At 42.6% G+C, this 27472-nt stretch overlaps 1 protein-coding gene across 11 annotated transcripts in view; it reads right to left on the bottom strand.

The window, feature by feature from the left end:
- GRIK2 (glutamate ionotropic receptor kainate type subunit 2) overlaps positions 1-27472 on the bottom strand; it is a 614747-nt gene that overhangs the window by 485787 nt on the left and 101488 nt on the right. For all 11 annotated transcript variants that reach the window (XR_009762209.1, XM_061623432.1, XM_061623434.1 and 8 more), the window contains 2 exons: positions 16168-16349; positions 6308-6361 (listed from right to left, as the gene is read on the bottom strand). Coding sequence is in view for 10 of the 11 variants with exons in the window: in XM_061623432.1 (XP_061479416.1) it covers positions 6308-6361; positions 16168-16349 (236 nt within the window). In the remaining variant the exon portion in view is untranslated. The remainder of the gene's footprint in view (positions 1-6307; positions 6362-16167; positions 16350-27472) is intronic.

Genomic DNA, 27472 nt, shown 5'->3' with positions numbered 1-27472 from the left:
TGTCACAAACCAATGGGTCCAGGGTGGGCTTCTTCAGGAACGGTTGAATCACCACCTCTGTCAGGGCAGCTGGAACCACTCCCTCCTGCAACGATGTGTTGACCACACCCTGGATCCACTTGGATCCACAAATCACAACCTATCAACCTGAATGTAACCAACCAACCATTCAGTGATTGTGGTTTGCAAAGTGTGCTGCAGCATCTATTTTAAATTGGTTGATCATTTCCCCCACCATCTTAATCTGAGAATTGTCTATAATTTGTTTTACCAAAAACAATTTTGGAAGTCTAAATTATCTTATTGCTGCAGATTTGGCCCTTTCAGGTTGTACATTTAATTTTTGATAGAGTGGATGAGTCTTAAAACAACAAATAGCAGTTTGTTTGTACTTTTTATTATAATCTATTGGTGGTGGGGAAACTATGGCCCATGTGTCTAATTAGGCCCACTGGCCTTCCCTTTTGGCCTGCAACGCTGTTTAGGCCAAGTTTTGCTCATCTGACATATGACATCAGGTGTAGGGCAGGTAAAAACATGACTGGAACAGAGGGGTTGTAGGCACTGCCGATCAGCTCAACTCTGTGCAAAGCTCTGTGTACCGGACTTTGAAAGTGTTGACAATCAGTTGATCAGCAAGGCTTGCAAAGCACTGTCACAACCAAGCAGGCAAAAAAGAGGTCACCTGGTGTCATTGCAACATCAAGTGATTCATAGGTGGTTGGCCCCATCCAATGTAAAACTTTGCCTATGAAGGGTGGAGCAGATCTAGTGTTTCTAAAAAGTTAGAATTATAATTTAATAGAGGGGGAAACTTCCTTTAACCCCTTGATCAGGAGTTTCTAAATTCTAAGCTTTAAACCAAGCTAAATTTGCTGCCCTCCAGATGTTGTTGGACTCCCATCAGCCCCAGCCCGCATGGCTAATCTTTGGGGATGATGGGAGTTCTAGTTCAGCAACATCTGGAGCAGCACAACTTTGCTACACAAGTTTGATACAATTTTCCCCTAGTTATCTAATGCAGTTTCTGTGTGTGTTCCATGATAAATTAGATCAGCTGCTTCTCTAGAATACAAATTGCAAGGTCTAAGAAATATTTATTAGAATTTTTAATTGTAAAACATTTAATAGGATTTACTAAGGGCTAGCTTTCAAAAGCTGCTTTCACACATGGGGCTTATTGCATCAATTTTGTGAATTAAAATGGTGGCACTTCTGTCTTGATTTCTAAAATTCCTTTCACACTGTAATACCTGATGCATTAAGGAACCGTGGCTTTTTCTACCAATACACCGGCATTTTATGCAAATGTCTTTGACACTGCTGCAACAAACAACAATTTGTTTTTCCCTCACCCATTATACACATGTGCACATTAGTTCTCCCAAAATTCACTGTACCATTTCTGCTGATGTATGCTGATATACTGGTAATTCCTCAGCTACAGATTGAGGTTGAGCTTCTGATAAAAATGGAGTTTATCGTTTTATAAAACCTCATTCAGCTCTATCTTCAGGCTTCGATTGTTATTTTAAAAACAGTCCAAAACATATTAATCCACCTGAGGAGGCAGAGGCAGAAAAAGGAAAGGGAAACTTCTCCCTCAGCTTACGTTGGAATGCTGGTACAATGCAGGCAAAAAAACTGGTGCGTGCCTAAAGGATGGGAATGCATTGCATGCCGGGATGCCTGTCACATGAAAGGCTGCAGCTATCAAAACACTCCCACTATTTTCTGGGTTCCCAACCTTGAAAACAGATTGTTTCTGGAATCATTTACCACAGAAATGAGCACTAAACTTCCACGATATTCCACAAGATTTCTGGAACTAGCTCTTTGATCTTATGTCATGTGAAAGATCAAATAAAATGCACAAATTACCAGGTAAGACATTGTTAGAATAACAGAGAATAAAGTGCAGTGTGAAAGCAGCCAAATACTTTTTAAAATGTTTTCATACAAGACTTTTTGAAAATGTGAGAGATTCAGCATCTGGCTAGATTGCAACTCACCACATTACTGCCCAATGTACATGCCATATCATTCAAAATATGGTGAGTCATAATCATGTCTTTAATGCTGAAAACCCAGTAAATCTCATTACTGAGAACGATTAAAAAAGATTACATAAAACAGCACTTGAGAACTTGCTAGAAACATCAATGCATAATCGATTAAAATACAATATTTGCCCTGTGGTGGTGGTGAGGCAACCTTTTTGCCTCTTAGGGTTTCATTCTATGGTGGGATGTAGGGGAGTCACACACACGCTCAAACATTGCCATCATCTAGCACATGTACCCTAACCCACTCAAAACATAAACATACTGACTGAGAAGCAGGCAGTGAGCAGAGATCTTATCGTGCATATTCCACTCCCCAGGTGACTGGTGCACTGGCAATTGCACTCCACTCAGCACATCTACTGGGGCCACATCTACAATATATATTTAAAGCAATAGCATATTTAAATAGCATACTACTTTAAACAGAAATGGCTTCCTCCAAAGTATCCTGGGAACTGTAGTTTGTTACAGGTGCAAACACAATTTGGGTTGGTCTTTCACAGTCCAATGCACTTGCTGTGTAGCTTGGAAGAATTTGGTAACATGTGCCTCTGAGCATATGGTGAGTGGTGGCAACACCTGCAATCAGTCCAAATAATAGAAAGAAGATGTGCTGTGCTGATCTTGTTTTAGCAGGGAGGAAGCAACATTATTAAGACAGTTGATATAGTTCAGATGGTCACTTTGAATATGTCTGATTTACTTTGCAATTTTAGTGAAGTTTCCTACAGAAAATCATTTTCTTTTGCTTTTATTTCTATGAATATGTGAAGTACAGCAACACTTTGCAAAATTTACACTAAAAAAACTCCAAATATAATTGTGGAATAATGGTACTTGCTTTTGCAGAATAGTCTCCAGTGGACCTCAGAAGTGTCTCAATTTGCACAAGATAAAACAGTGGGAGGGGAAATATATTCTAGCAAAATTCTAGGTGTGCTCTATGTTTTTAATTGATTGTGAACACCTTTCCTTAAATAAAGTGGTTTAAATAGAGCAGGATGAAAACATGCATCCTCTTTTTTCCAACAGCTAGAGTCATTGCCGAAGGAGCAACATATTGGAATCCATCTGATTTTACATCAAACTGCAGTTTCAGATTCAACTGTTAATGCACCCAAAATAGAAATAGAACATAACCTCCAATTTGAAACACAAAAGGCTGTCTTCACCATCACATGACAATGACCAATAAAAAGACTTTGAAATTAATGAAAATAAATTTGACACAGATTTCTAGGATGAAAAATGAGGGAAATAACATTTTCTAGTTTAGATTATCTGTAGAAACATTAGTAACACAGGAAAGAAGCAAAGTAAGAAGAACACCAACAATCATACACAAATATAATTCTCCATCTTTGGAAATGGCAGGTGTTGCCACCACTCACCATATGCTCAGAGGCACATGCTACCAAATTCTTCCAGGCTACACAACAAGTGCATTGAACTGTGAAAGACCAACCCAAACTGTGTTTGCATTTTGACAAATTTGTAGGGCAGTCCAATATCTCAGAGAGGAGGGCAGGTCTCCTGCTCCCCTGGTGCATTCACTATAGCTGCCCAATTTCCCTGCTTTTTAAAGTTTTATAGAAATATCTGGGGACTATAGGTACGTTCTTAAACCGCAAGGTTTTTTGCCTGTTAGTGAATATTAACTCAGTGCATCCCAACTACAGTGTTTTAGAAGCAGAGAGTAGGAGTGAAAGTGCAAAAAATGGCTAGCACTTCTTAATACTAGTTTAAGAAACGGTACAACCAAGTACATTGCAGAAGACACAACAGGAGATGGCAAATTTACTTACAACCTAGGCAAACAGTTTAGCTTGGTACAAACTTGCCTGGAATAACACTCCAACATCCTCCCCCCCCCCCTTTTAACAAGCATGATTCCAAACTACCTTGGACAATTGCATAAGTAATTATGTAATTTAAACACATTCCTGTTTACTCAAAACTATAATAAATATGCACAACAGTTCAGAAAATTAATGAGCTATTACATTAGACTCAAAATCAATCATGAGAAAGTACACTTCCAAACAGCACAGCTAAACAGCATGACTGGAAAATTTATTGGACACGACTTTCACTGTGTCAGGTAAGAAGTAATTAATAAAGCAGGGGAGCCAAAAAAGTGAAACAAGTTACATGGCTCCACCAAGCATAAAAATCTATCATCTGCTGGCATATCCCAAATTATCCTCAGTTGTCACCCGCTGAAGTTTCCCTTCAATTCTTCCAAAAAACCCAACGACCTCCCACAAGCTTCCCACCTCCTGAGATCTAATAAGCAAATGGGGATGTTTAATTAGGCCAGAAGCCTAAGCGTAGAACTTTTATGCCATATTTATTTTATTATTTCTCCCATTTATTTATTTATTGCACTGTTTTCTTGCTCTTTCTTCCAAGGAACTTAGAGAGGTTTACTTATGGTTCTCCCATCCAGCAGTGGTGCACTGATGGGGCGGAAGGCAGGGAGACCAGCAGTAAGGGGAGCAAGAACCAATGAGAGGCAGAGCCCATCCGCCTCCCTGTTGAGTTTTACAAGGGGCAATGCTGAGACTAACAAGGAGGAAGAAGATGACAAGCAGTGCCACCCTTGGAATGGTTGTAAGAAGGTGGGCAAGAGGGCAGAATGTTGTTAGTAGGGCAGCCCCCTATTCAACCTAATGGACTAGCACCCACTGCCATCCAGACAATTTAGTGCACCTTGGTCTGCTTAGTTTCAGCCGCAGAACTGCCATCGTATGCCTTCATGCCATTCTTTTGGGCTTATCACTGGCTAACAGGATCTCAAGCAGGAATATCCAGAAGTTATCAGTGCCAACCTAAAGTATGCAGCACATGGCTGACATTTTCAATAGCAGCATTTTATAGTGGCTCATTTTGCAATCCAGTCCAATCTGCCAGACTTCTCTCTCTCTCTGATCAAAACCAACAAATGCTACTTGAGATATATAAGGCTGCTACAGGAATGCAGATGTGTGTCCCTTTCTAGTCATCTTGCTCACTGCACAGAGGACAAGCAGCACTTGGGCACATGGGAACAGGAAGCCAGCACTGCTAGGAAAGCACTCTACTACAAAGAACTGGAGAAAAAAATGTTTTTCTTTCACTCCGTCAGATCAATACAGATACTACATCCTTATGAAGCTAAAATTCCATGGTTATGTTATGCCTGGTGCTCGGTCACACAATTGGTTGCTAGCAGTCGCCACAGAGAAATGCCTTCCTGAATGATGGCAGATTTGATAGATGTACTAAGATTCTGGATGGAATCAGCCAGACAAACCTCCCTCAGTGGGAATTTCACACCACCAAAAACACCTTAGTCTAAGTAGCTTCTGTAGTGCTTCAGACAGCAATAGCAATCTCAGTGTGGCATTTTCAGGTCATCTTAAAGAGCAGAAAGGAGCACAGGAATATAGGAAGCTACTTTATGCCAAGTAAGACCACTTGTCCATCTAGCTCACTGTTGTCTACACTGACTGGCAGTGGATCTCCAGGGTTTCAGGTGAAGTCACTGCCAGCCCTTCTTGGAGATGCCAAAGACTGAACCTGGGACCTCACTCTACCACTCAGCTACGGCCCTTCCCCACACAGAAGGAAATGCTCCATCAGATTCTCTGGACCCAGGCAACATTTGAGGCTTAAAACGTTAAAACGTTTGAACTGAGTATGACAAAAGCTTGTCTTGTGTTCATTTTAGCTTAGGGATCCAAAAAGATGGAGATTGTCCTCCTTGCCCCTGTCTGGTCTTCCAGGTGGCTACCAGGTATCCACGAATGCCTAAGGTTTTTATTCTGACAGAACTTTTTTCATCGAATTACAATAGCCAAAGTACAACAACTTTTAAACCCCCTGCTTTGGGATTCAAATGTTCCCAGAAGTTTACATAGGTTTTTTTCTTAAAAAAAATAGGATCAAAAATGGGTCCTCCAAAAACTGGGGTGGGGGTGGGAAAGAGAACTATTCATTCTGAATGGCATGCTTTAAAATGAGTTCTGCCCTCACCCCCATTGCAAGAGCTGTCAGTTTCCCAGAATAATACGTCCAAACATTAATTAAACCATCCTCAGGAGCTTCCTCTGCAACGTATCAAAAATCAAACGGAGAAAACACTCAGTACTCCTTTCTCTTCTGTTCCTGAGAGATCACTTTCACTTTATCAAGTAATATAATTAAGAAACTAAAGGTTTTTGTCTGAGACCACCAGCATATTCTTATAAACTACTTACCAAAGTAGTAAAGATGTAATGATAATATTCTGTCATCATTCCCATTGCTAAAGCCTAAAAAAAAAAAAATCCAACACACACATTATTATTTCTTTAAGTTACATAACATTGCTTTTAATATTTCTAAGGTTACACATAACATTGCTTTTAATCACATCTATATGAACAATGAAAAGCTCTCTGAAGAATACCGTTGGGATGAAACTATAGGGCTGGGATCATACTAAGATTAGATCAAGCACATCATTCTTTAGCAGTTAGAGCAGATTACTGGCTATTAAAGGAATTTATGAACCAAATCTGCTCATAGAAAGATTATCAGTGAAGTGTTTAGGGCTGCAACTGTGAAAGAAGTTTACAGTTTTACATATTAATGGGAGCTTTCAGTTGCCAAACCAAAATCTAAACAGAGAATGCTTCCATTAATTGCATTTCCTATATGTCTTCACCAGAAAAGGATACCTAATTAGAAAAATGTACAGCTGCAGCACGAGGGGACTGAGGAAGACCTTTCCTGGGAGTGAGTATCTGGCATCTGGGTGCCTGCTACTAGCTCCTTTGGGCTGCTGTCTGTCCAGACAGCTGAAGTCCCTGGTAAGTCCTGCAAGGAATGGGACCCTCTGCCTGGCCCCTGCTCCAGAGAGAGGCTGCAGTTAATCTCGCAGCCCCTTGCAACAGCTGCTGGCTGGGTCAGGAGGCGTAACAGCCCAGCTGCCCTTAGGGAGCCCCTTAGGGAGTCCCGAGGGCGAGGGCGCCACCCTCTTCTATTATTTTTTCTATTACTTTTTCTTGTTTTTTAAAATTTGTTTTCTGTTAAACCAGTCTAGAGGAGATTGGAGGTGGGGAGGGCGTGTGGCGCATGTGTAGTTCCTGCACAGGGTGGGAGCCTGTGCAGTGAACTGAATGAGAGGAGAAAGTCACCAGATGCCTTCAGAGTGAGAGTCTGTAACTGGCAGAAGGCTGGCCCTCCCTGGGTGTGAGACAGGAGGGGGAGTAGATGGGCCCTGTTTGAATAGGTGTGACTGTTCCCAGTCCTTGCAGAGGCCTATTGGGATAATTCGCTCCAGCAGGCTTTGTTGGTGGGCTCGCGTTGGGCCCATATTAGGTGTTTAGGAGGAGTCTTAGTATGGAGGAACATGGGTGATGCCACCCCAATTTCAGTAATTACGAGCAGAGGGAAATATAGCCATGGGGAGGTGGGGAATTACCCGAGAAGGCGAAGGCAAGGCTATCTGCGCCTTGTTCCTTGCTGCCACTCCTCTCATGGATTGGTTCCTCGTTGCTCATCTGTTGTGCCCACTTGCCTGTGTGTGTTGTTGTTTAACGCCAGATCGGTACATCATAAGACCACTCTCATCCATGACTTGATTGTGGATGAAGGTGCCGATTTGGTGTGCATTACCAAGACCTCCGTGGGTGAGCTTGGAGGGGTTGATCTGACCCAGCTTTGCCCACCTGGATACTCACTGCAGCACCAGCACAGGCTGCAGGGATGGGGGGAGGAGTTGCTGTGGTCTACAGAACTTCCATCTCTGTCACCAGGAAACCACTGTGTCTTGGAGCTGGCTGTGAGAGCCTGCACCTGGTGTTGGGCCGAGGAGACAGTAAACTAGGGTTGCAGCTCGTGTACCATCCACCCTGATGCCTGGCAGCTGGTGGAGGTCATCTCGGCTGTGGCGTTGGAGGAGCCCAGAACGATAGTGCAGGGTGACTTCAATGTCCATGCTGAGGCTACCTCTAGTGTTCTGGCTTGGGGCTTCATGGCCTCCATGACGACCATGGGGCTATCTCAACTTGTTACTGGCCCAACACATAGGACAGGGCACACCCTCGACTTGGTTTTTGCTCCAGATGGAGGAAGGGGTGGTCTGGAGATAGCAGGGGTGAATGTCACCCCATTGTCATGGTCAGATCACTTCCTGGTGAAGTTTAGACTTATGGCTCCAATCCTCCCCTGCAGGGGTGGTGGACAGATTAAGATGGTCTGCCCCCGGAGCCTAATGGAATCCACTGGATTCCTGAATGTCCTGCGGGAGTTCCCAGTAGATACAGCAGGTGATCCTGTTGAAGCCCTTGTCACACTGTGGAACAGTGAGGCACGTCGAGCTCTTGACATGGTTGCCCCTGAGCGCCCTCTCCGGCACTGTGGAGCCCAGCTTGAACCTTGGTACACCAGTGAGCTAAGGGCAATGAAACAGGCTGGACGATGGCTAGAGCGCAAGTGGCAAAAGACGTGCTGTGAGGCTGATTGGGCATGAGTAAAACATCATAACCATGCCTACTGTGTGGTGGTGAGGGCGGTGAAGAAGGCCCACTTCTCTGCCTCCATCGCATCCTCAAGTAGCCGTCCGATGGAGCTTTTCCGTATTGTCAGGGGTCTGTTGACATCAACTCCAGGAAATGGAGTCTTAGACACTTTCAAGGCCCACTGTGAATTGTTTGCAAGGCACTTTGAGGGTAAAGTTGTTCGCCTCCGTAGCAGTCTTGATGCCCCATCCACATCTACTGTAGTCCCCAATGAAGTGTCCAGTGCAACGTCTGCTGCAATTTCTTGGGAACGGTTTCAGTTGTTGCGGCCTGATGACGTGGACAAGGTGTTTGAGATGATGCGGCCAGCAACATGTCCTCTCGACCCTTGCCCTTCTTGGCTTATTAAAGCTTGCCAAGGGGGGTCTGACCGAGTGGATCCAGGGTATGGTCAATGCATCATTGCTAGAGGGAGTGGTTCCAGCCACCTTGAAAGAGGCAGTGATTCGACCACTCCTGAAAAAGCCCACCCTGGACCCATTGGTTTGTGACAACTACCGACCGGTCGCAAATACCCACTTCTTAGGGAAGGTGAATGAGAGGGTTTAATCCTGTTTTAATGCTGATTTTATATGTTTATATGTTTTATATTTTTATAGGTTCTTAATGATGTGTACTTGTTTTTATCTGGAAGCCGCCTTGAGTTCCAGTTTGGAAAAAGGGCGGGGTATAAATAAAGATAATAATAATAAATAATAATTGTGGTGCAACAATTGCAAGTACCCTTGGCTGAAACAGATTATCCTGACCCATTCCAACCTGGGTTCAGGCCTGGTTATGGGACTGAATCGGCCTTGGTTGCACTGATGGATGACCTGTTTCAGGAGAAGGATGGGGGAGTGCAACTCTCTTATTCTTCCTTGATCTCTCAGTGGTTTTTGATACCATTGACCATGGTATCCTTCTGAACTGACTTGGTGAGATGGGTACTGGAGGCACTGTTCTCCAGGGTTGTTTTCAGAGAATAGCATTGGGTAATTATATTTTGGCCCCCTGGCATTTGTGCTGTGGGGTGCTGCAGGGTATTATCTTTCCCCCATGCTGTTTAACATCTACATGAAGCCCTTTGGAGCGGTCATCAGGAGCTTTGGGGCAAGGTGTCAACAGTACACTGATGATACCCAGCTCTATTTCTCTGTAACTTCTGAATCAGGATAGGCCGTGCAAGCCCTGGACCGGTGCCTGGACTCGGTGGTGGGCTGGTTGAAAGCCAATTAACTGGTTCTCATTCCTAGCAAGATGGAGACACTGTGGGTTGGTGGTTCCCGAGTTTGGATAATTGGTCAGTTGCCTGCTTTGGATGGAGTTGTACTACCTCTAAAGTGCAGGTCTGTAGTCTTGGGGATGCTCCTGGATCCATCTTTGTCGCTAGAGGCCCAGGTAACTTCCGTGGCTAGGAGTGCCTTTCACCAGGTTCGGATGGTAAGACAGCTGCAGCCATTTCTGGACCAGGATAGCCTGACCACTGTTGTCCATGCACTGGTAACCTCCAGGCTGGATTAGGGAAGGTGATTGAGAGGGTTGTGGCACAGCAATTGCAAGTACGCTTGGATGAAACAGATTATCTTGACCCATCCCAGTCTGAGTTCCGGCCTGGTTATGGGACTGAATCGGCCTTGGTTGCCCTGATGGATGACCTTTATGGGGAGAAGGACAGGGGGAGTGCGACCCTGTTGTTCTTACTTGATCTCTCAGTGGCTTTTGATACCATTGACCATGGAATCCTTCTGGGCCAACTTGGTGACATGGGTATCGGAGGCACTGTTTTACAGTGGTTCCAATCCCATCTCAAGAGTCGTTCTCAGAGAATAACATTGGGTGACTGTCTTTCGGGCCCCTGGCAACTGTGCTGTGGGGTGCCGCAGGGTACCATCTTGTCCCCCATGCTGGTTAACATCTATATCAAGCCCTTGGGAGTCGCCATCAGGAGCTTTGGGGCGAGGTGTCAGCAGTATGCTGATGATACCCAGCTCTATTTCTCCGTAACATCTGAATCGGGAGAGGCCATGCAAGCCCTGGACTGCTGCCTGGACTCGGTGGTGGGCTGGAGGAGGGCCAATAAACTGAGTCTGAATCCTAGCAAGACGGAGGCGTTGTGGGTTGGTGGTTCCCAAGTTCAGATAATTGGTCAGTTACCTGCTTTGGACAAGGTCGTACTCCCTCTGAAAGAGCAGGTCCGTAGCCTGGGGGTGCTCCTGTATCCATCTTTGTCGCTAGAGGCCCAGGTGACCTCAGTGGCTAGGAGTGCCTTTTACCACCTTCGGCTGGTGAGACAGCTGCAGCCATTTCTGGACCGGGATAGCCTGACCACTGTTGTCCATGCACTGGTAACCTCCAGGCTGGATTACTGTAATGCGCTCTATGTGGGGCTGCCCTTGAGGTTGGTCCGGAAGCTGCAGCTGGTGCAAAATGCGGCGGCGAGACTGCTCACTGGAGCAGGGTATCGCCAACATGTCACCCCGCTGCTGAAAGAATTGCACTGGCTGCCCATTTGCTACCGGGCCAAGTTCAAGGTTCTAGTTTTGACATACAAAGCCCTATACAGCTCAGGACCAGGATACCTGAAAGACCGTCTTACCCCTTATATGCCCAGTCGATCACTGCGCTCTGCAGGTGAGGGCCTCCTGCAGATACCATCTTATCAGGAGGTTCGTTCTGCACAATATAGGAAATGGACCTTTAGTGTGGCGGCCCCTACCCTGTGGAATTCCCTCCCTTTGAATATTAGGCAGGCGCCATCTCTGCTATCTTTTTGGCACCTTTTGAACACTTTCCTCTTTCAACAAGCCTTTTGAGACCTATCCCAGTCTACATCTGTGCCAGAATTGTTTAATATGTTTTTATTAATGTTTTTAACCCTTTTTTAAAGTTTTTTTTAAATGTTTTTAATGCTGTTTTGTTAATGTATTTTAAGATCTGTTTTTATGATGTTTTAAAGTGTTTTAGTGCTTTGTTTGCTGCTCTGGGCTCCTGCTAGGAGGAAGGGCGGGATACAAATTAAATAAATACATAAATAAATGTAGAGTTAATCCAAGTGAATATTATTCAATTAGAAGGGATTGGAAAGGCTGGTAGCAAACTTTGAATACTTCAAAAATCCCAAACAGTACTGCTGCAACCACATTTTCAGCATTAAAGGATCATATCAAACTTCAGAGCTACCTTCCAACTACCAAGTGTTATTTCCAAATCTTTCTAAATAGCACATCAACTTTAGCAGTACATTTTAGATTTTCATAGTCATTGGTTGAGGCCGAGACTAATGTTTCTATTGTCTGAACTAGCTCTCTTCACCTTCTAGGATGATGTCATGTAAACAAGAAGAGGTATTTTGGTATGATAATAATGGCAATGGACAACAGTGATGATGATGATTTTAAAAATGGAGCTTAGACTAACTAATTAGAGCAAAGCATTTCATGATGAAGCGCTGCTCAGTCCTGAATGCCAGGGACCAGGAAGGTGGATTGCCTGAACATATGCCAGAGTTATGCCTTCTCTCTAAAACATCTCCCCTCTGAGGGGGAGGGGATAAAACAGAGAAGGATGCCTGAAAGATCATCAGAAAGGGCAACTTCAGAGGAATAAAAGCTGTCAACAATCACTTCTGCTGGCTAAGAGCCAACCGGAAGCAACCCAAAGAATGGTCTCGTTCAGGCATTGCTCAGCAAATGAAGAACACAGACACAGCAGGGCTACGGGGATGCACATTCAACCCTACTGCTGAGATTGTTGATCCTTCCCAAGCCCTCATGCATTTAGGGTAAATATCTGCAATGGGGATCCATCGCAGTAGCAAATTACTCCCTGCTGCAAACGTTCAGCCTAAAGATGCAAGGGTCGGGGGGGGGTGGAAATTGGTGTGACCTCAGGGAGTGAGCTAAAAAAAGCACAACCCTGCAGCCCACCATACCCAAGTCCTTTGTTTGATGAGGAACACCTGAATAGGGCCAATAATTTTAATCTTATGATGTGGACTTTTCATAACAGGGGGGTGAGGTTTGAAAGTCAGCTACACAATGATAGGAATGTATATGGGAGCTCTGATTCTATTCCATTCTTTACCCAAATTCCAGAGTAGATCCCATTCTCCAATACAAACATGCAAAGTGTCCTTGAGTGCAACAGACTGTCGCTTTATGTGCCCTGAGGCTGCACAGAAGGGACGTGTAATGTTCTCACCTTCCCCTGATGGAAGCCTTACACTTGTGAGCCAGGGGCAAGACAGGCCATTCATGTACTGGGGAGACACTAGTCTCCTGGCTCACAAGCCTCTAAATATTTCAACATGGAGAAGGAGAGGTCAGAAGAGGCTACTAATTGGCCTGCTCCAAGATTCTAGAGCAGAGCTGCAGCAGAATTTTTCCTTGCCCTCCCCACATCAAAGGCCTCAGAGCATGTGCGGTGGAAATCAGAGCAGCTCAGGAAATCTATGCTACACCACCTTACATGCTTCATGCAATTCAGTGTGGAGAGGCAGCAATGGTTTTGCTTCTCCTTCCCTACATCACAGGCTTTGGGATATGCAAGACTGGGATCTAAACAATACTAATGATTTTTAAAGGCAACCTGCATAAGATGTATGAAAATAAATAGGAGTATTAAAATACCGCTGTCTTCAGTCATGAGGTCTTTTGCCAGTTGAATGGACTGCAATGCTTTTCATTGCAGAATATATGGAGCGTGGATTCATAATATGAAACCGTCATAACACCGTTACACACAGAATCTACTGAAATAAGGGTGGCAGGTGGGGGGGGCTGTTCACCTATAAGTGCCAAATTGGGTGTATTAAGTATAAAAAGAGAGAAAGAGAAAAAGAATCTTTTAAAAATAATTCACATACAAAAAGTGCACTCTTAAGAAGCAGTTCCATAGCTGCATATATTCAAGTTCAATGTTCTTTACCTGCATATAAGACTTTCCTCTTCTCCCAGGCATTTTAGCATGTTTTTACATTGCTTTTTAAAAATGTGTTTTTAAATTTGTATACTTGTTTTTAATTGTTGTAAACCGCCCAGAGAGCTTTGGCTATGGGGCGGCATACAAATGCAATCAATCAATCAATCGATATGGAAGTAGCCTGACAATTGGTTTTGTATACTTGCAGCATTTTGTAGAACAAATCCTCTCCATTAATAAGCAAGATGGGAAAGAGATAATTCAGCAAAGAAAAGCCTTCTACTGTGTTTTGCAGATGGGGGTGATAAAACTCAGGTTCCACTTTGCTCTAATCCTTATAAAGCACATGGTTGTTTTTGATGACATAGATGCAATTATAAGCAACATTTGCTGCTCACCCGTAACTTGTTGGTACTTTATAAATAATGCATATTGGCTGATGGATAAACTTATTGATCAGGTTGCTGTGTTTTTAGCTAGTACCAAACTAGTAAGCATTTTGGACTCAAGCATTTTAAAGTGTATGAATGGCCAAATGAAGTCAGCAACTTTAGCTACACTTTTAGTCTACAGTCCAACTAAGCTATGGTTTTGATCTTTTTGTTCTGTGAACAGAAGGAGAATTGGTGATGGAAGGATCCATTCCACGAGCACAACTCTGCTCCCATGAACAGACCAAAAAGTTAGGATCCCACTTGTATGTGTGGACACAGGAGACCATGCGGGGGCAGAGTGAGCTTTCTTTAAAGTTTCATCACCACTGCTCAGGTTGATTGTCATCAACAAAAGCTTTCGGAAAAGGCTGTGTACATATTTACCCACCTCCTTGCAAGAAGTGAACTTCTGCACTAAAACAGACTATCATACACAACAGGGAATTATCATAAGAAAACAGTATAATACATATGTTGTAAGCTTGTAGAAAACATCAAGTTTCAGGTTGACTCATGACTCAGGCCCAGTCCTAACATTAGGCAAAATGTGATGATCACATAGTTGTGTCTATTTTATTGTATATGTTGCCTAAAGAAAAAGTGACTCATACACTGAATACATAAATAAATCTGTCCTGCTAATTTGAGAGAAGGGCTTACATTTTACCTTGTCCTCCTCTAGCAGTGTCACACTAACCTCAAGCCCATGCTTAAATAGTCCCTTCTTCTGGTGAGCACGTCAGATTGGGACCCAATTCACTAAAGTCATGGTGTGGACCTGTTTTGGAAAACAGCCTCATTGCACATATGAAATATAAGGGACTTTGTTAACTGTACAGGTCCAAATATTGAGTCTATATTATAGACCATAATACTTTCTCTATGTTGTGCTTTTGGGTTCTGGCCTCCCTGAACTGTTCTCCCTCTGATCTTCACTTAAAACTCTCTGGGGTGCTAACATTTCAAAACACTATTGCTGTTATACTGTTGACTGGAGAGAACATACAGATCTTGTAAACACTGAACACATTTGAACAGATGAAATTATGGAGTGCAAAGCAATCTGAGCACACCTGCTCAAATATGTTACACATAACAATAATGGGAAGAACAAGAGGTGAAAATTAACCAGGAAGGTTATTATCATCATCACCATCACCATCAACAACATTTATTGTGTGCCCTTCACCCAAAAGTCCCATGGTGGGTTACAGCCATTTTAAAATACAGCATTAAAAACAACCTACAATTACAAAATAGTATGGTTCCTAAAAATATATGTCTCAGGTGTCAAAGGACAGGATAAAGATGTGTGTATTTAGCATTCCCCGAAAACCGTACAGTGAAGTTGCCAGATGCACCTTGGAAGGGACAGAGTTCCACAACTTAGGGGCCACCACAGAAAATGCCTTCGCAAAGGCCGCCACATCCACCCCCCTGGGATTCTTTACAGTAGCAGCCTGCCAGACACAATCAACTTTAAAGCAAACAAGCTACCTTATTAGAATATTTTTGGTAGCATATAAGGAACCCTCCCTGAATAATATGGTTAGGAAATCTAGAGCCATTCCAGGAATGAGTGTTCCCTGGTTTCCTTCTTTTTCCCTGGTTTGCTTTAGTTATGGCTTAGTGAATGGATGGTAAAACATTTATTTATTTATTTATTTATTTATTTTCTTCCTTTTAAATCCTGCTTTTCTTCTCTCATGGAATCCAAAGTGCATACATGTTAATTCCCAGGCAGTGTCCTACCCAGTCACTAACCAGACACAAATCTGTCAAACTTCAACAAAGTGGTGGCCTCATATGCCTTGAGACCATACCTTGGGACTGTTAACGGCTGCATTCCCTCAGGCCCAATCTGTTGTGGGCCACATTTTTGCAGGTAGATTAGGTCCCAAACCAATAGTGGGTGAGGCTACCTCCTTTCTCTCTCTCCTTTGGCTACCCAATTTTCTCTCTATCTTTCTGTCACCACCTGGGCTCACTTAACTGGCTCACTTGCAGAAGAATTTTCAAATTAGACTGAGGGCTACACGGAATGAGGACCATATGCAGCACTAGGCCACAGGGCGCCCATCCCAGGTTTAGGGTTTCATGTGTAGTAATACTAACCATGGTTGATGCTAATCAGGTTCCATCACCATAATCAGCTTTTACAAACCTTTGCTTCATAATCTATATTTAGGAATACATTTAGGAAAGGGAGATTATTACCTGTTTTAAAATGCCTGCTGCCATCTCATGACTGCAGTCAAAGATGACATGGAACTCCTTGCCTCTTTTCATCTCCTTGAGCAAAGGCTTTGCATCCTTTGTGTCAGCTGGTAACTGGCGGATTTTTAGGCGAAGGTTGTACCGTGATGGAGCCTTAATAAGCTCTTGCAATCGAATGAGACCTTTTGAGAGAGAGAGAGACAGAGAGAGAGAGAGAGAGAGGAGGCCATTAGATGTTATTGAAATGACAATATGCCCTTTCAGGAACAGCTAGTTTTTCATAATGTTCTTTTTTAAAATTCACAGTTTCTTCCTTTTTCGCACTCACCACTGTGCATATGGAAATTTATATCTAAAAATAACATCCCACTTCCTAGCAGCTTCTCCACCTCTTTCTTTTCTAATATTGATACACAGTAAGCAGCCTGAGTTGGGATTACCTTCTCAGATATTGATAAATCTACCTTATCTGGGAGTTAGGGTATGTTCTACCAAAGAATATATAGCAATCCTCTAATTCACTTACACCAATATGCTACACTAATAGTTTGTGATGACACTATTTACTCCAAGAATCTAATCTATCTGGTTTTACATGCAGATTTATTTTATTAGACTAGCATGAAACATTCATACATAATCTGTGCTGGTGTTTTAAAGCAATAATTGAGGGTTCTTCATTCTGCAATGACAGGGAGTATGGTTGACCACCATAATGTATTAATAGTCTTCCCATGTAGATTGACCCATTTGACTGAAAGGTTTCTATACCAACAGCCCCTGAGAAGATGAGGCATTTGCATGGACAAAAACAGTAAGTCTTTTTACATAGGTTGCAGCAACCATAAGAAACCCTTACTATAGAAAGTATTTTTTGTGTGATAATCCATAACATCAGGAGAATGATTAGTCAGCTGTTTTCAGAGCAGGCATATGAGGGAGCAACAATGCCATGGAAGGAGAAGAAGCCAGGCCAAAGAAAACACTGTGGGTTTTATTCAGTGTAGTGTTGTGTGAATGTTCATCAACAGAAGCATTTTTGCTTGCGCAGTAGAATGTTCTCCCCCTCTCCTCCCCCCCCCGGCATCCCTTAAATCTGTTCTGGGATTATCCCCAACCCCCTGGAGCATGTTTAGGGAGGACACAGGGTGCACATGAGGGATGAAAGGAGGGAAGACCTGTTGCACAAGCAATAATCCTTGCACTGACGGGATAAGTTGGTTGAATATCGTCATGGATTCATATTGCCTTCTTCAAAGTATTGTAAATCATTGTATTGCTATTATGATATTCACATAAACCCATTCATTTATACCTGCCCAACAGAAAACATTATTAATCTCTGATTAATAACATCATCAAGTCATTTCATTGAAAATGAAAGAAGTTAGCACCTGGCCACTTACACAGTAAGAAAAGTTGTCATTGGAAGGTTGCCCCTCCCCATTGACACTGCCCTGCCCTCTTACACTGAAGGGAATGGAATATGCTTAGGAGATCTATGCATATTCTAATGCACCCCAGATACTCATTTCACTAAGGACAAACAGCCAATTAACACTTCATTTGGAATTACTTCAAATGGCTAATAAAATGAAGAGATATTCATATTGGGTTGAATCCAGACTGGAGTGCTGCTCACACGATAACTTTGCTGGAAGAGGAAGAGGCAGTTTTCCCACCAATTCCTCCTTCCCCATGTACCACTTAAAAATCTTTGAACCGGCCCAGCTGACTCTTGCTGCCTTGGGCCTCGCCCAGCAGGTGCCGCAGCAGACGGGCCTCAGGCACTTGGATGCCCTCCTGGACAGCTCCCCAAACCTCCCCTCATACAGTGAGACTGAACTTTCTGCTGTCTACCCATACATGGCCAAGGCTGCTCTACAAGGACCCACTTCCACCTTTCGTGCCACTTTCTTGAAATACTCCAGGCCTCAGAAGCTCTGCACCAGCACCTGTGCCACCATTGGTGCCTCCACTTAAAAATCTGTACTGGAGAATTGGGGGACCCTCTGGAACAAGATGGGAGATCTGAAGTGAGGCTGCAGGGGAAATACCCTTTCCTTTAGTGGAAGCCTCTGTCATAGCCCCCTCAACATATGGTTTTGGATCCAATCCTTCACCTTTCCTCCCCCCATTTTTTTAAATGTAGGAATTAGTAATGTTCACTTTATATGGGGTTTAGCTTACTCATTCCTGCATTTAGGCACAATGCCTCCATAAGCTGCACACTTTTGGTCTGAAAGGTATAATGTACCTGGAATCATAGAGGTTATTCCAATTGGATATGCTGTTAAGAGTTTAAAAACTAACAGCACAGCCTTAACTTCACACCATGTTACAATCAAAAGCAGAGACCTCTGTACTACCACATGATGCCTCACAGTGTCAAATGACAGATGGAGTTACACTTTGAACCATAGGCATGCAACCACTAAAATTTCAAATTTCAATAATACAAAATGCTTGTAATATATTATTATAAGCATTAATGATAGACTATCACTAATCCAAACCAAGATCTAACAGGATGAGAGAATTTGGATTCGGCAGATTATGGGCTTTGCTGGCTGAGATGGGACTCCGTCGGGTTTACACTGACATTAAGTTCCTCACCCCGCTTGAGCCAGAGATATGCTAGCGTAAATTCTTCACAGATTTGCCATTGAAAGTCCCTCACTCCAGCTCAGCTGAAAGAATTTACACCAGCTTAAGTCCCAAAAAGGGGCAGGACAGGAAAGACCTATTTCTGTTACACCTATTCCAAATCCTGTACAGCTTGGTCATGTGATCTAGGCCCAATCAGCAAAACTCAGGCCCACACTCACCTGCCAGCTCAGCTGGCAGTAGCCCCTCCCACAGGCTCCTGAACTGAGTTTGGAATAGGGATAACTTACACTGGCATAAATGAAGCTGGCCTAAGTTATGCCAGCTTCCTATAGAACTCTTCAAGTTCCTATTTATGTCTATAAAGTATATAGATAGTGAAATTTTGTTTTTGAGAAAGGTCAGAACATTAATGCACTAAGGTGAGAATTGGCTGCAAAAGGTTTTAGTTTAAAAATGTGTTTACAACTACATCCTAACAAATTTGATCATGCTTTATAAATGTACATTTGGTTATGGAATTCAAAAATCTCTTGAATTTTAAATATTAAGGCCAGTAACAAAAAAAATGACCCATTAACTTTTACTGTTTTGGAATAACTGTTGTGTAAATTTGTATAAATGTTAGCAGAGATTGTCAATGGTCTGAGATGTGTGTATGCCAGTGTGTGCATTTACCTGAGTAGCAGGCTTTTACCCTGCACTGAGATCACTGAGACTTAAGACTTAGTAAAATAAGAAAAACTATTTTATTTATGGAAAGACATAGTAGATACTAAGGCATATCTAGTTCTAACTAACTAAGTTGGAGGCGCTACGCCCAGGTTTTGGAGTTGCGCTCATGGCTCAGGAGAGAGAGAGAGAGAGAGAGAGCAGAGACAAAGGTGTCTCTGTGGCATCCTTCCCTGGCTCTCCCTGTCAGGTTCCCACCTGCTTGTGGCTACTGCCTTTCCCTAGGCACCACCAGGGACACCACCTGGATCGTCATTTTTATGTTTTCTCCACTCCGCTCTAGCACAGATCTCACTAGATCCCACTGCTAGGCAACACCACCAGTCACGTCCTGTAACCAATACTCCCAGAGACTTTGCCTGAGTCTCTCTATAGCTGGTTACTTTGTGACTGAGTGCTTATGCTGTTCCCAACCCCGTTGTATCTGTCTCTATAAAGCATACAACTCTGGGTTGCTCTGGATACTTGTCTTTGTTACAATATCTCCCTTCACCACTGCCACCATTAGATACTGTTTCTGTTCAGCCTTGGTAATTACCTTGCCCTCCCTTCTGGTATGTATATTCCCCAGATGATCAGGCCTTTGGTAAACCAAATAAGTATTTATTCAATAATACCAGGAAATAACAAGATTACTTAGGATTGTTTAACAAGTGTATGGTTTCATTTAGTGTCACTCTTTATGTTTCTGTTCATTTATATACTTTCTAAATATCAGTCAAATATAATCCAAACCTCCCTCAGAACTCTGCCAACCAACCCTCACCAAACGACCTCACTCCAACCAACTCAACTTCTCCCCCCACACACAACTCTCATCCTCACATTTATACCTTCAGCCAGCCAGCCACTCAGCCAATCATCATCCAGCATACTTCAGCTTCTAACCCATGTACTCCCCCTTTCTCTCTCAGTCATATACCATACATCACCTAATAGACCCGCACTTACCATATTTACAGATGCTAACTTACAGGAACATCACAGTCTCCTCTCTCTCCGACAGTCAAAGAAGAGAAGAAAGGAAAAGGGCAGAAGAAGTAGGGGCAGATAAGCTTCCCTAAGACATATCAGTCTAACAACGGAAGGAAGGAAGTCAGAGCATCACAGATAAAGATAGTCAAGCCTAGCCATCTGGAGGACTCTAACTCTATCTCCCTTCTGGAACATGAATAAAAGAATAAAAGCTCTTGCCCCACTTCCAACAATAACAAGCAAACAACCTGACAGGCTAAGATACGGGAAAGTATTTTTAGCTCAAGCCTTCAAAAGCATAGGAAAAAAAGATTTTCACAATAAGTTGGAATGTTCCATAGATTTTGCTGCAATTTTTAGAGCAAAATGCAAGCAGCAAAAGGGACAGCTTTGGAAATCAGTAATGGGATGTGAAACAATTCAGTCCTCATCATCTGAAAGGACTTTAGCATGTTTACAATAAGATGGATTTCAAGTGGTCTCAGCCCAGTTGCCATAAGTGCTTTCACACACCACAGTGAACCTAGTAAACCTATATAAATCAACAGAAACTATAGCCTAACACAATCCATGTAGTCCCCGACAAATACTGGGCCATTTTGCTTCCTGAGTGTAGTAGACAGACTGTTCCAAGTGGTTCATGAACAAGAGCCTCATAGCTCCCATTTTGTGGACATGTAGCACAGGCCCCAAAACAGCCAGCTTGGGCCAGCAAATAGCACATGACTTTCACCTACACTATTAAGTTGAGCTGGTGGGTAGATGGGGACAAGACACTGTCCTACAACAGCATCAGTGACTTTTTTCACAGAACTGTTGCAAAAAGAAAGAGCATCTCTGGAATGTGCTATGCATTTGAAGTGTTCCACAAATGAGACATATAAAATACAAATGCACAGCTATAAATGTACTCTTCAAGTACTTCAAAGGTTGTCAAGGACAAGGATATTTTCTCTGTCATCTCATATTGCAGGGCATGGAATAATGGGTTCAAGTTACAGGAAGCCGGATTTAGGCTGAACATTAGGAAACACATCCTAACTGTTAGAGAAGTAAGATAATGGAACCAATTAGAATCACAGCATCGTAGAGTTGGAAGGGGCCTATAAGGCCATCAAGTCCAGCTGTCTGCTCAATGCAGGAATCCAAATTAGGAGGGAGACAAACCATGGAGTGGCTGGCTTATCTTTACATGTGAGCCAGCACTCGTGGTTTGTTTCCCCCAAACAAACCACAAGCAGGAAGCCAAGAACAAAGCTTGTCTTCCACTCATAGTCTGCACATAACGCTAAGCCAGCCACTCCATGGCTTGTTTCTCTATTCAAGAAAGGGAGGAACAAAGATTTTACACAGACTAATCTGGCCGACTATGACTGTTAGCAGCATTATGTGTCTGTAGGTCTGTATAAACATTCAGGAGCATTTACAAGACTTTAATCATATGAAAATTAAATGGAGACAACAATTTTCAAAACTTGGAATGGGAGGAGAGAAACATGAGAAACCGTAATCTTGTTCTCGATAGGCTGGAGCATTGGGCAGAAAACATCATAATGAAATTTAACAGGGATAAGTGCAAATTTCTACAACTAGGAAAAAACTAAATGTACAGTTATAAGATGGGGGATACTTGGTTCAGCAATACACATGAGAGAAGGATCTTGGAATCGTTGTTGATCACAAGCGAATATGAACCAGGCAAATGCTATTTTAGGCTGCATTTACAGAATCATAGTTTCGAAATTGTGTGAAGTAGTAGTTCCCTTCTATTTGACACTGATTAGGCCTCATCTTGAGTACTACATCCAGTTCTGGACACCACACTTTAAGGAGGATGTAAACAAACTGGAACAGGTTCAGACGAGGGCAACGACGATGATTATGAGAACTGGAAACAAAGTCCTATGAGGAGAGACTGAATGAACTGGACATGTTTAGCCTTGAAAAGAGAAGACTTGAGGGGAGATACTGTAGCACTCTTCAAGTACTTGAAAAGTTGTCACACAGGACGACCAGGATCTCTTCTTGATCATCCCAGAGTGCAGGATATAGAATAATGGGCTCAAGTTTCAGGAAGACATATTTTGGCTGAACATCAGGAAAAACTTCCTGTTAGAGTGATACAACAATAGAACCAATTACCTATGGAGGTGGTGAGCTCTCTGACACTGGAGGCATTCAAGAAGCAGCTGGACAGCCTCCTGTCAGGTATGCTTTAATGTGAATTCCTGCATTGAGCAGCAGGTTGGATTTTATGACCTTATAGGCCCCCATTCCAACTCTACGATTCTATGATTAGAAGGTAATACATGAAATGTTCAAATATATTGTGTATATTTCTACTAAATCTCAGCTATCTATCAGTGCAGTATTAGAGACGTTTCAGCGGACTCTCTTTCACCATCATCTTCCATTTATAAAAAGATTGCAAGAGGGTTTTTTTTAAAAAGCCTCTTTGGAAGCATATAACACCACTAGACCAAGGCTTGGGGAAATCTAATGCATTTTAAATCTTTTAACTGTAAGATGAAATTTAGAAAAGAAAGCAGTAGAAAAAGAAAGGGAAATAGAAGAGGAAGAAAAGAGTTAGCCGAAAGCAGATAAGCACAGGAAACTGCCTACAGAGAGTCAGGATATTGGTCCATTTGACTCAGCACTGTCTACACTGATTGGAAGAGGCTCTCCAGCCGAGGTTGGGAACCTTTTGCAGGCTAAGGGCATATTCCCTTCTGGGCAGTCATCCAAGAGCCACATGCCAGTGGTTGCTGCGGCAAAGGTGAAAGTGGACAAAGCAATGAATGTCAATCTTATTATTTGATTGGTATGCCACTTTTTTGGGGAGTCCTGGGGGTGCTGCTGGCAGGCAGGCAGAGGGCTGTTGCTCCATTTTCTTGTGTATTTTCTCAGTCTAGTTTTATCTTTATGAGGGGTGTGCTAGAATGCTGCCCTATTAAGATTTGGTACCAAATTTTCCTTTAATTTGCTAATTCTCTATCAGTTCGGATCAGATTTTTGTGTAGCGATTTTCTGTGGATGTTTGAAAAACAGATTTTTTTAGGATGATAATTTTATCAATACCTTTCAAAATATCAATTTTGGGGGGGAGAAATATCCAGATCGGTAAAAGCAGAGGCTAGCAGACAAAGAACGAACTAGAATTGACACCAGCCTGTTAGGTTGATGGAATGCTTTCGAACCAGCACTGGCCAGCAGATTCCATTCCTAATCTTTATGATTGCTTTTTATCACATTTGATCTGTAGTTATTTTGAGTTATTTAAGGTGCTTTTGGAATGTGACTGCTTCTACCAACACAAAAGTGAGTTACAGAAGATAAATTTGTTCATACATAGTTATTCATAGTCACATAATTCCTGGAAAGAAGATAGTGAAGCTATAATACTGCAGCCAACAACAGAGAAATAGAAGGCATAGTATAGTGACTTACAGCAAACTTATACAAGAGTAAAGCAAATTCAGTGTACAAATAACTGCACTGGGGACCACAAACAGCACGAGGAAGGTGAGCGGTTGTAAGGAGACAGCAAAAAATGGAATACACCACTGAAAGGAACAAATTGAATGGAACAAAGCAGAAGAAATGTTAGTACCAGAATCAATGATCATGTGTTTCCGATAAGAGTGAACACACAGTAACGAAAACCCATTCTAGATGTGATGGCAGAAGTTCCCTGTGAACTTCTCTGGGGCAGTTCTGTGTTTTAAGAAGGAAGTGATGATCAGATTTTAAACAGCAAAGCAGTGAGCAAGGTGCAGGACCTTCCCTTTGTCTGTGGTTCACATCTCCACAGTAACTGCCCCAGATGGTTTCCAGCCAGGCAAACTTACTTCTAGTACTAGGGTTCAGCTGGGGAGATGATAATACCTGTGGGAAGGTAAGCCACCGCAGAGGGGAGAACAGGTACTCTTCACTATGAACCCTTCTAGGTGTTACAATCAGAGCTCTACTCCTCCTTTCTAAAAGACTGGGACATTTAACAAGTAATCTCAGTTAACATGACAAGGTATATGTTGGGTGTAGTTCAATTACTTAACAGGACTAATGACTTAGCATTTCCCCCCTAAAATCTCCAGTATTTTATGTATAACTTCAATGAATATGTGCCTGTGGAGATGTGACAGCAAAATAGGTCTTGACAGTAAAATATATGAGGGTTGTTAACCGAATATATGTTGTGAAAACTGTTTCCTAAACTGCCAAATGTGGAGGATGAGGATTTATCACTATGCAGCAAAAAGTGGTACAGAATCCCAATGAGAACATTTTCAGGCATGGAAGTTGATGGAGGGGAAACAATGATCTTCAGAATGGTTGGCACCCATGCGAGGAACAGATTACTACATGGGGGGAGAGAGAGAGAAACCAAAGTGATCTGTTACTGTGGCTATAAGAAATAAAATCTCTCAAGATCTGAGTTTCCACAGTTTACGACAAAATAGACTTGAAGAAGCAGATAAAATACTGTAATTTAGTCTCAGCAAACCCGCACATTAAATTTATGGTCACAGTTAACCGAATATTAAATATTCTTTACATGCATGATGAAACCTAGCAGCTGGAATGTGGACTGAACAGCAGCATACTGAATATTTTTAATGAATTTGCAACCTATGATTTTATTTATTTAACATGGTAGTTTTGCGGACTTACTCTTCAGTTTGTTTCTATTAGGAATGGTCCTACAGTGCAGGTGGATGAATAGTGATACAGTGTCTCCAATGATGAAATTGCAAAAGAAAATGGTTAATCCATTCTGAACTACTTAGCTTACACTTAGTCCAGTTTTACATTTATGCTAAGAAAAGTTTCACATGATCAAAGATGGGGAAGCTATAGAATAAATCAGGAGTGGGTAACCTTTCATCTTCCAGAGGTTGCTGGACTATAATTCCCATCAGCCTTGACCATTGACCATATTGGCTGAGGCTGATGGAAGCTGGAATTTAACAACATCTAGAGGGCCACTAGTTTCGCATACCAGGAATAAACAATCCAGAACAAAAGCAGAGAACCCTCATGTATTTAGAAAGGTGCCTGTTGTGATCCAGTCTTTAGGCAACTCGGACAGCGACTGAGACAGAGGGAGTTAGTGGAGACATAGGGCTTATCCACATGGGAGCAAAACATCATATTAAAGACGCTGCTTCTGTTTTCTGTTTGCACAGCCCACATAGGGAGCTCAAAGCCAGCTGCAAACCCAGTGCTTTTCATTCACACTGAAGGGAAAGGATTAATCATGCAGCTTCCTAATGACCATGCCCTCTTAAGGTCAAAATTTCACTTCCTCTGGTTACCTTGGCAACTGAGCATGCTCAATTTGTTCTAGAGTTTCATAAAGTGTGATTATTCATAAATATTCATAATATTCATATTCATAAAGTGTGATTATTATACAATCCAGCTGGAATACAAATATTTGCTTGAACAGCACTATGCTTTTGTGCACAAATTAGGGGAGCAAGAAAAATAAATCACAGTTTGCAGCAGGCTTGCAGAACAGGAGCCAACAGCCAAACAGGAAATGAAATGAAAGAAGGGAGGAGGAGGGAGTGGGCGTGGAGAGGGGAACGATTGACACACCCACCTAAGGCATCTGAGTAAAGCGTCTGCAAGCACTCAGATACAAACGGAAGTCATTTTTACCTTCCCTTTTTTGGATTAAAAGAGCATTGATATACTATGAACTTAAAGGGGGAAACTGTGAGCTAGTTGCTGATTGTGTGCAACACTGTGTGGTCCATGCAAATTAAAAGGGGCTGTGAGTAGCACCAGACCCCCACTAAAGCTCTGTGTGAACCAGCCCATAGATAAGGGGCAGCTTGCCTTGGAAGCCCTGCATTCCTCAGGTGCTTCCAAGGCTCTGTATGCCCAAAACTCTGTGTGGGTAGGTAATGGAAGAGAGAATGGGGCCTACCCCCCCCAACAACAATGAACAGGGTGATTGTTGGGGGGGTGACATTTACCCTACCCCATGCACTTCTCTCTCTCTCACTCACTCATTCACTCACACACACACTCACACACTTTCTATTGTACCCACCCCCAAATAGTAAAGTTTGCCCTTGTGGGAGAACCACTGCAGTTATAATTTTGATTTTCCCCCGGGTCCATCCCCTAAGAATGGGTGGTCATATCTGGAACTTGGAAAGGCCATTATGTTTGGTTTTATTCACTTCTGTGAAAAGGGAGACAGTTATAGACATGTTTTAGATTCCCCATTAAAGTGAATAAAGGAGGGGTAGAGTTTAATTTTTAACAGTACCGAAAAACAAGTCAAATTGGAAATACTGCTTCCCAAAGCTACAGATGCAAGTTGAATCTTGTGACCGCTGTACACCACCAGCATTTAGGATCCTTCCAAGCAAAGGATACATCCCTGCTATCTCCCAAGCCTCATAGAAGGCAAAAATCAGGTGAGGGACCTTAAACTATTTGGTCCCGTCTTCTGGAGGGAGGAGCCAACCACACTACACATCCTGTCAGCTTATACAAGAATTCTGCTCCCTGGTAGGACAATATATCTATGGAGCTATCCAAGGCCCTGTTTTTCTCTGGCCTCTGCATGAAGGAAATTCTAAATGAACTTCCCCTGACGATCTGCTCTTGCCTCCTTAACCTTGCTTACCTTAACTAAACTTCACTTTCTTGATATGACCTTGCCTATTGTGCCTTAACTTCACCAGATACTACCTGCATCTCCCGTGAGTCTCAAGCACCCTTAGAAAAGGAGAGCTGTTGGTTTATACTAGTCCAACTAAAAGAATTGTGTGACAGATTAAAACCAGACATAACTTAGAATATTAATATAATGGCCTACTTAACCTGTAAAAGATACTTCAACTTTACATTGTTTGGTTGTGGGTTTCCTCCATATATTCCAGCTAAAGACTTTTGCTGTCAAATTTGTGTCTGGCTTCATTGAGTCTCATATCCAATTTGAGAAAAACAAAATTTGCTAAACTTCAACAGT

The sequence above is a fragment of the Rhineura floridana genome, chromosome 4 (assembly GCF_030035675.1).
Source record: "Rhineura floridana isolate rRhiFlo1 chromosome 4, rRhiFlo1.hap2, whole genome shotgun sequence".
Taxonomy (NCBI): Eukaryota; Metazoa; Chordata; class Lepidosauria; order Squamata; family Rhineuridae; genus Rhineura; species Rhineura floridana.
This window is presented reverse-complemented; position numbering and strand designations above follow the sequence as displayed.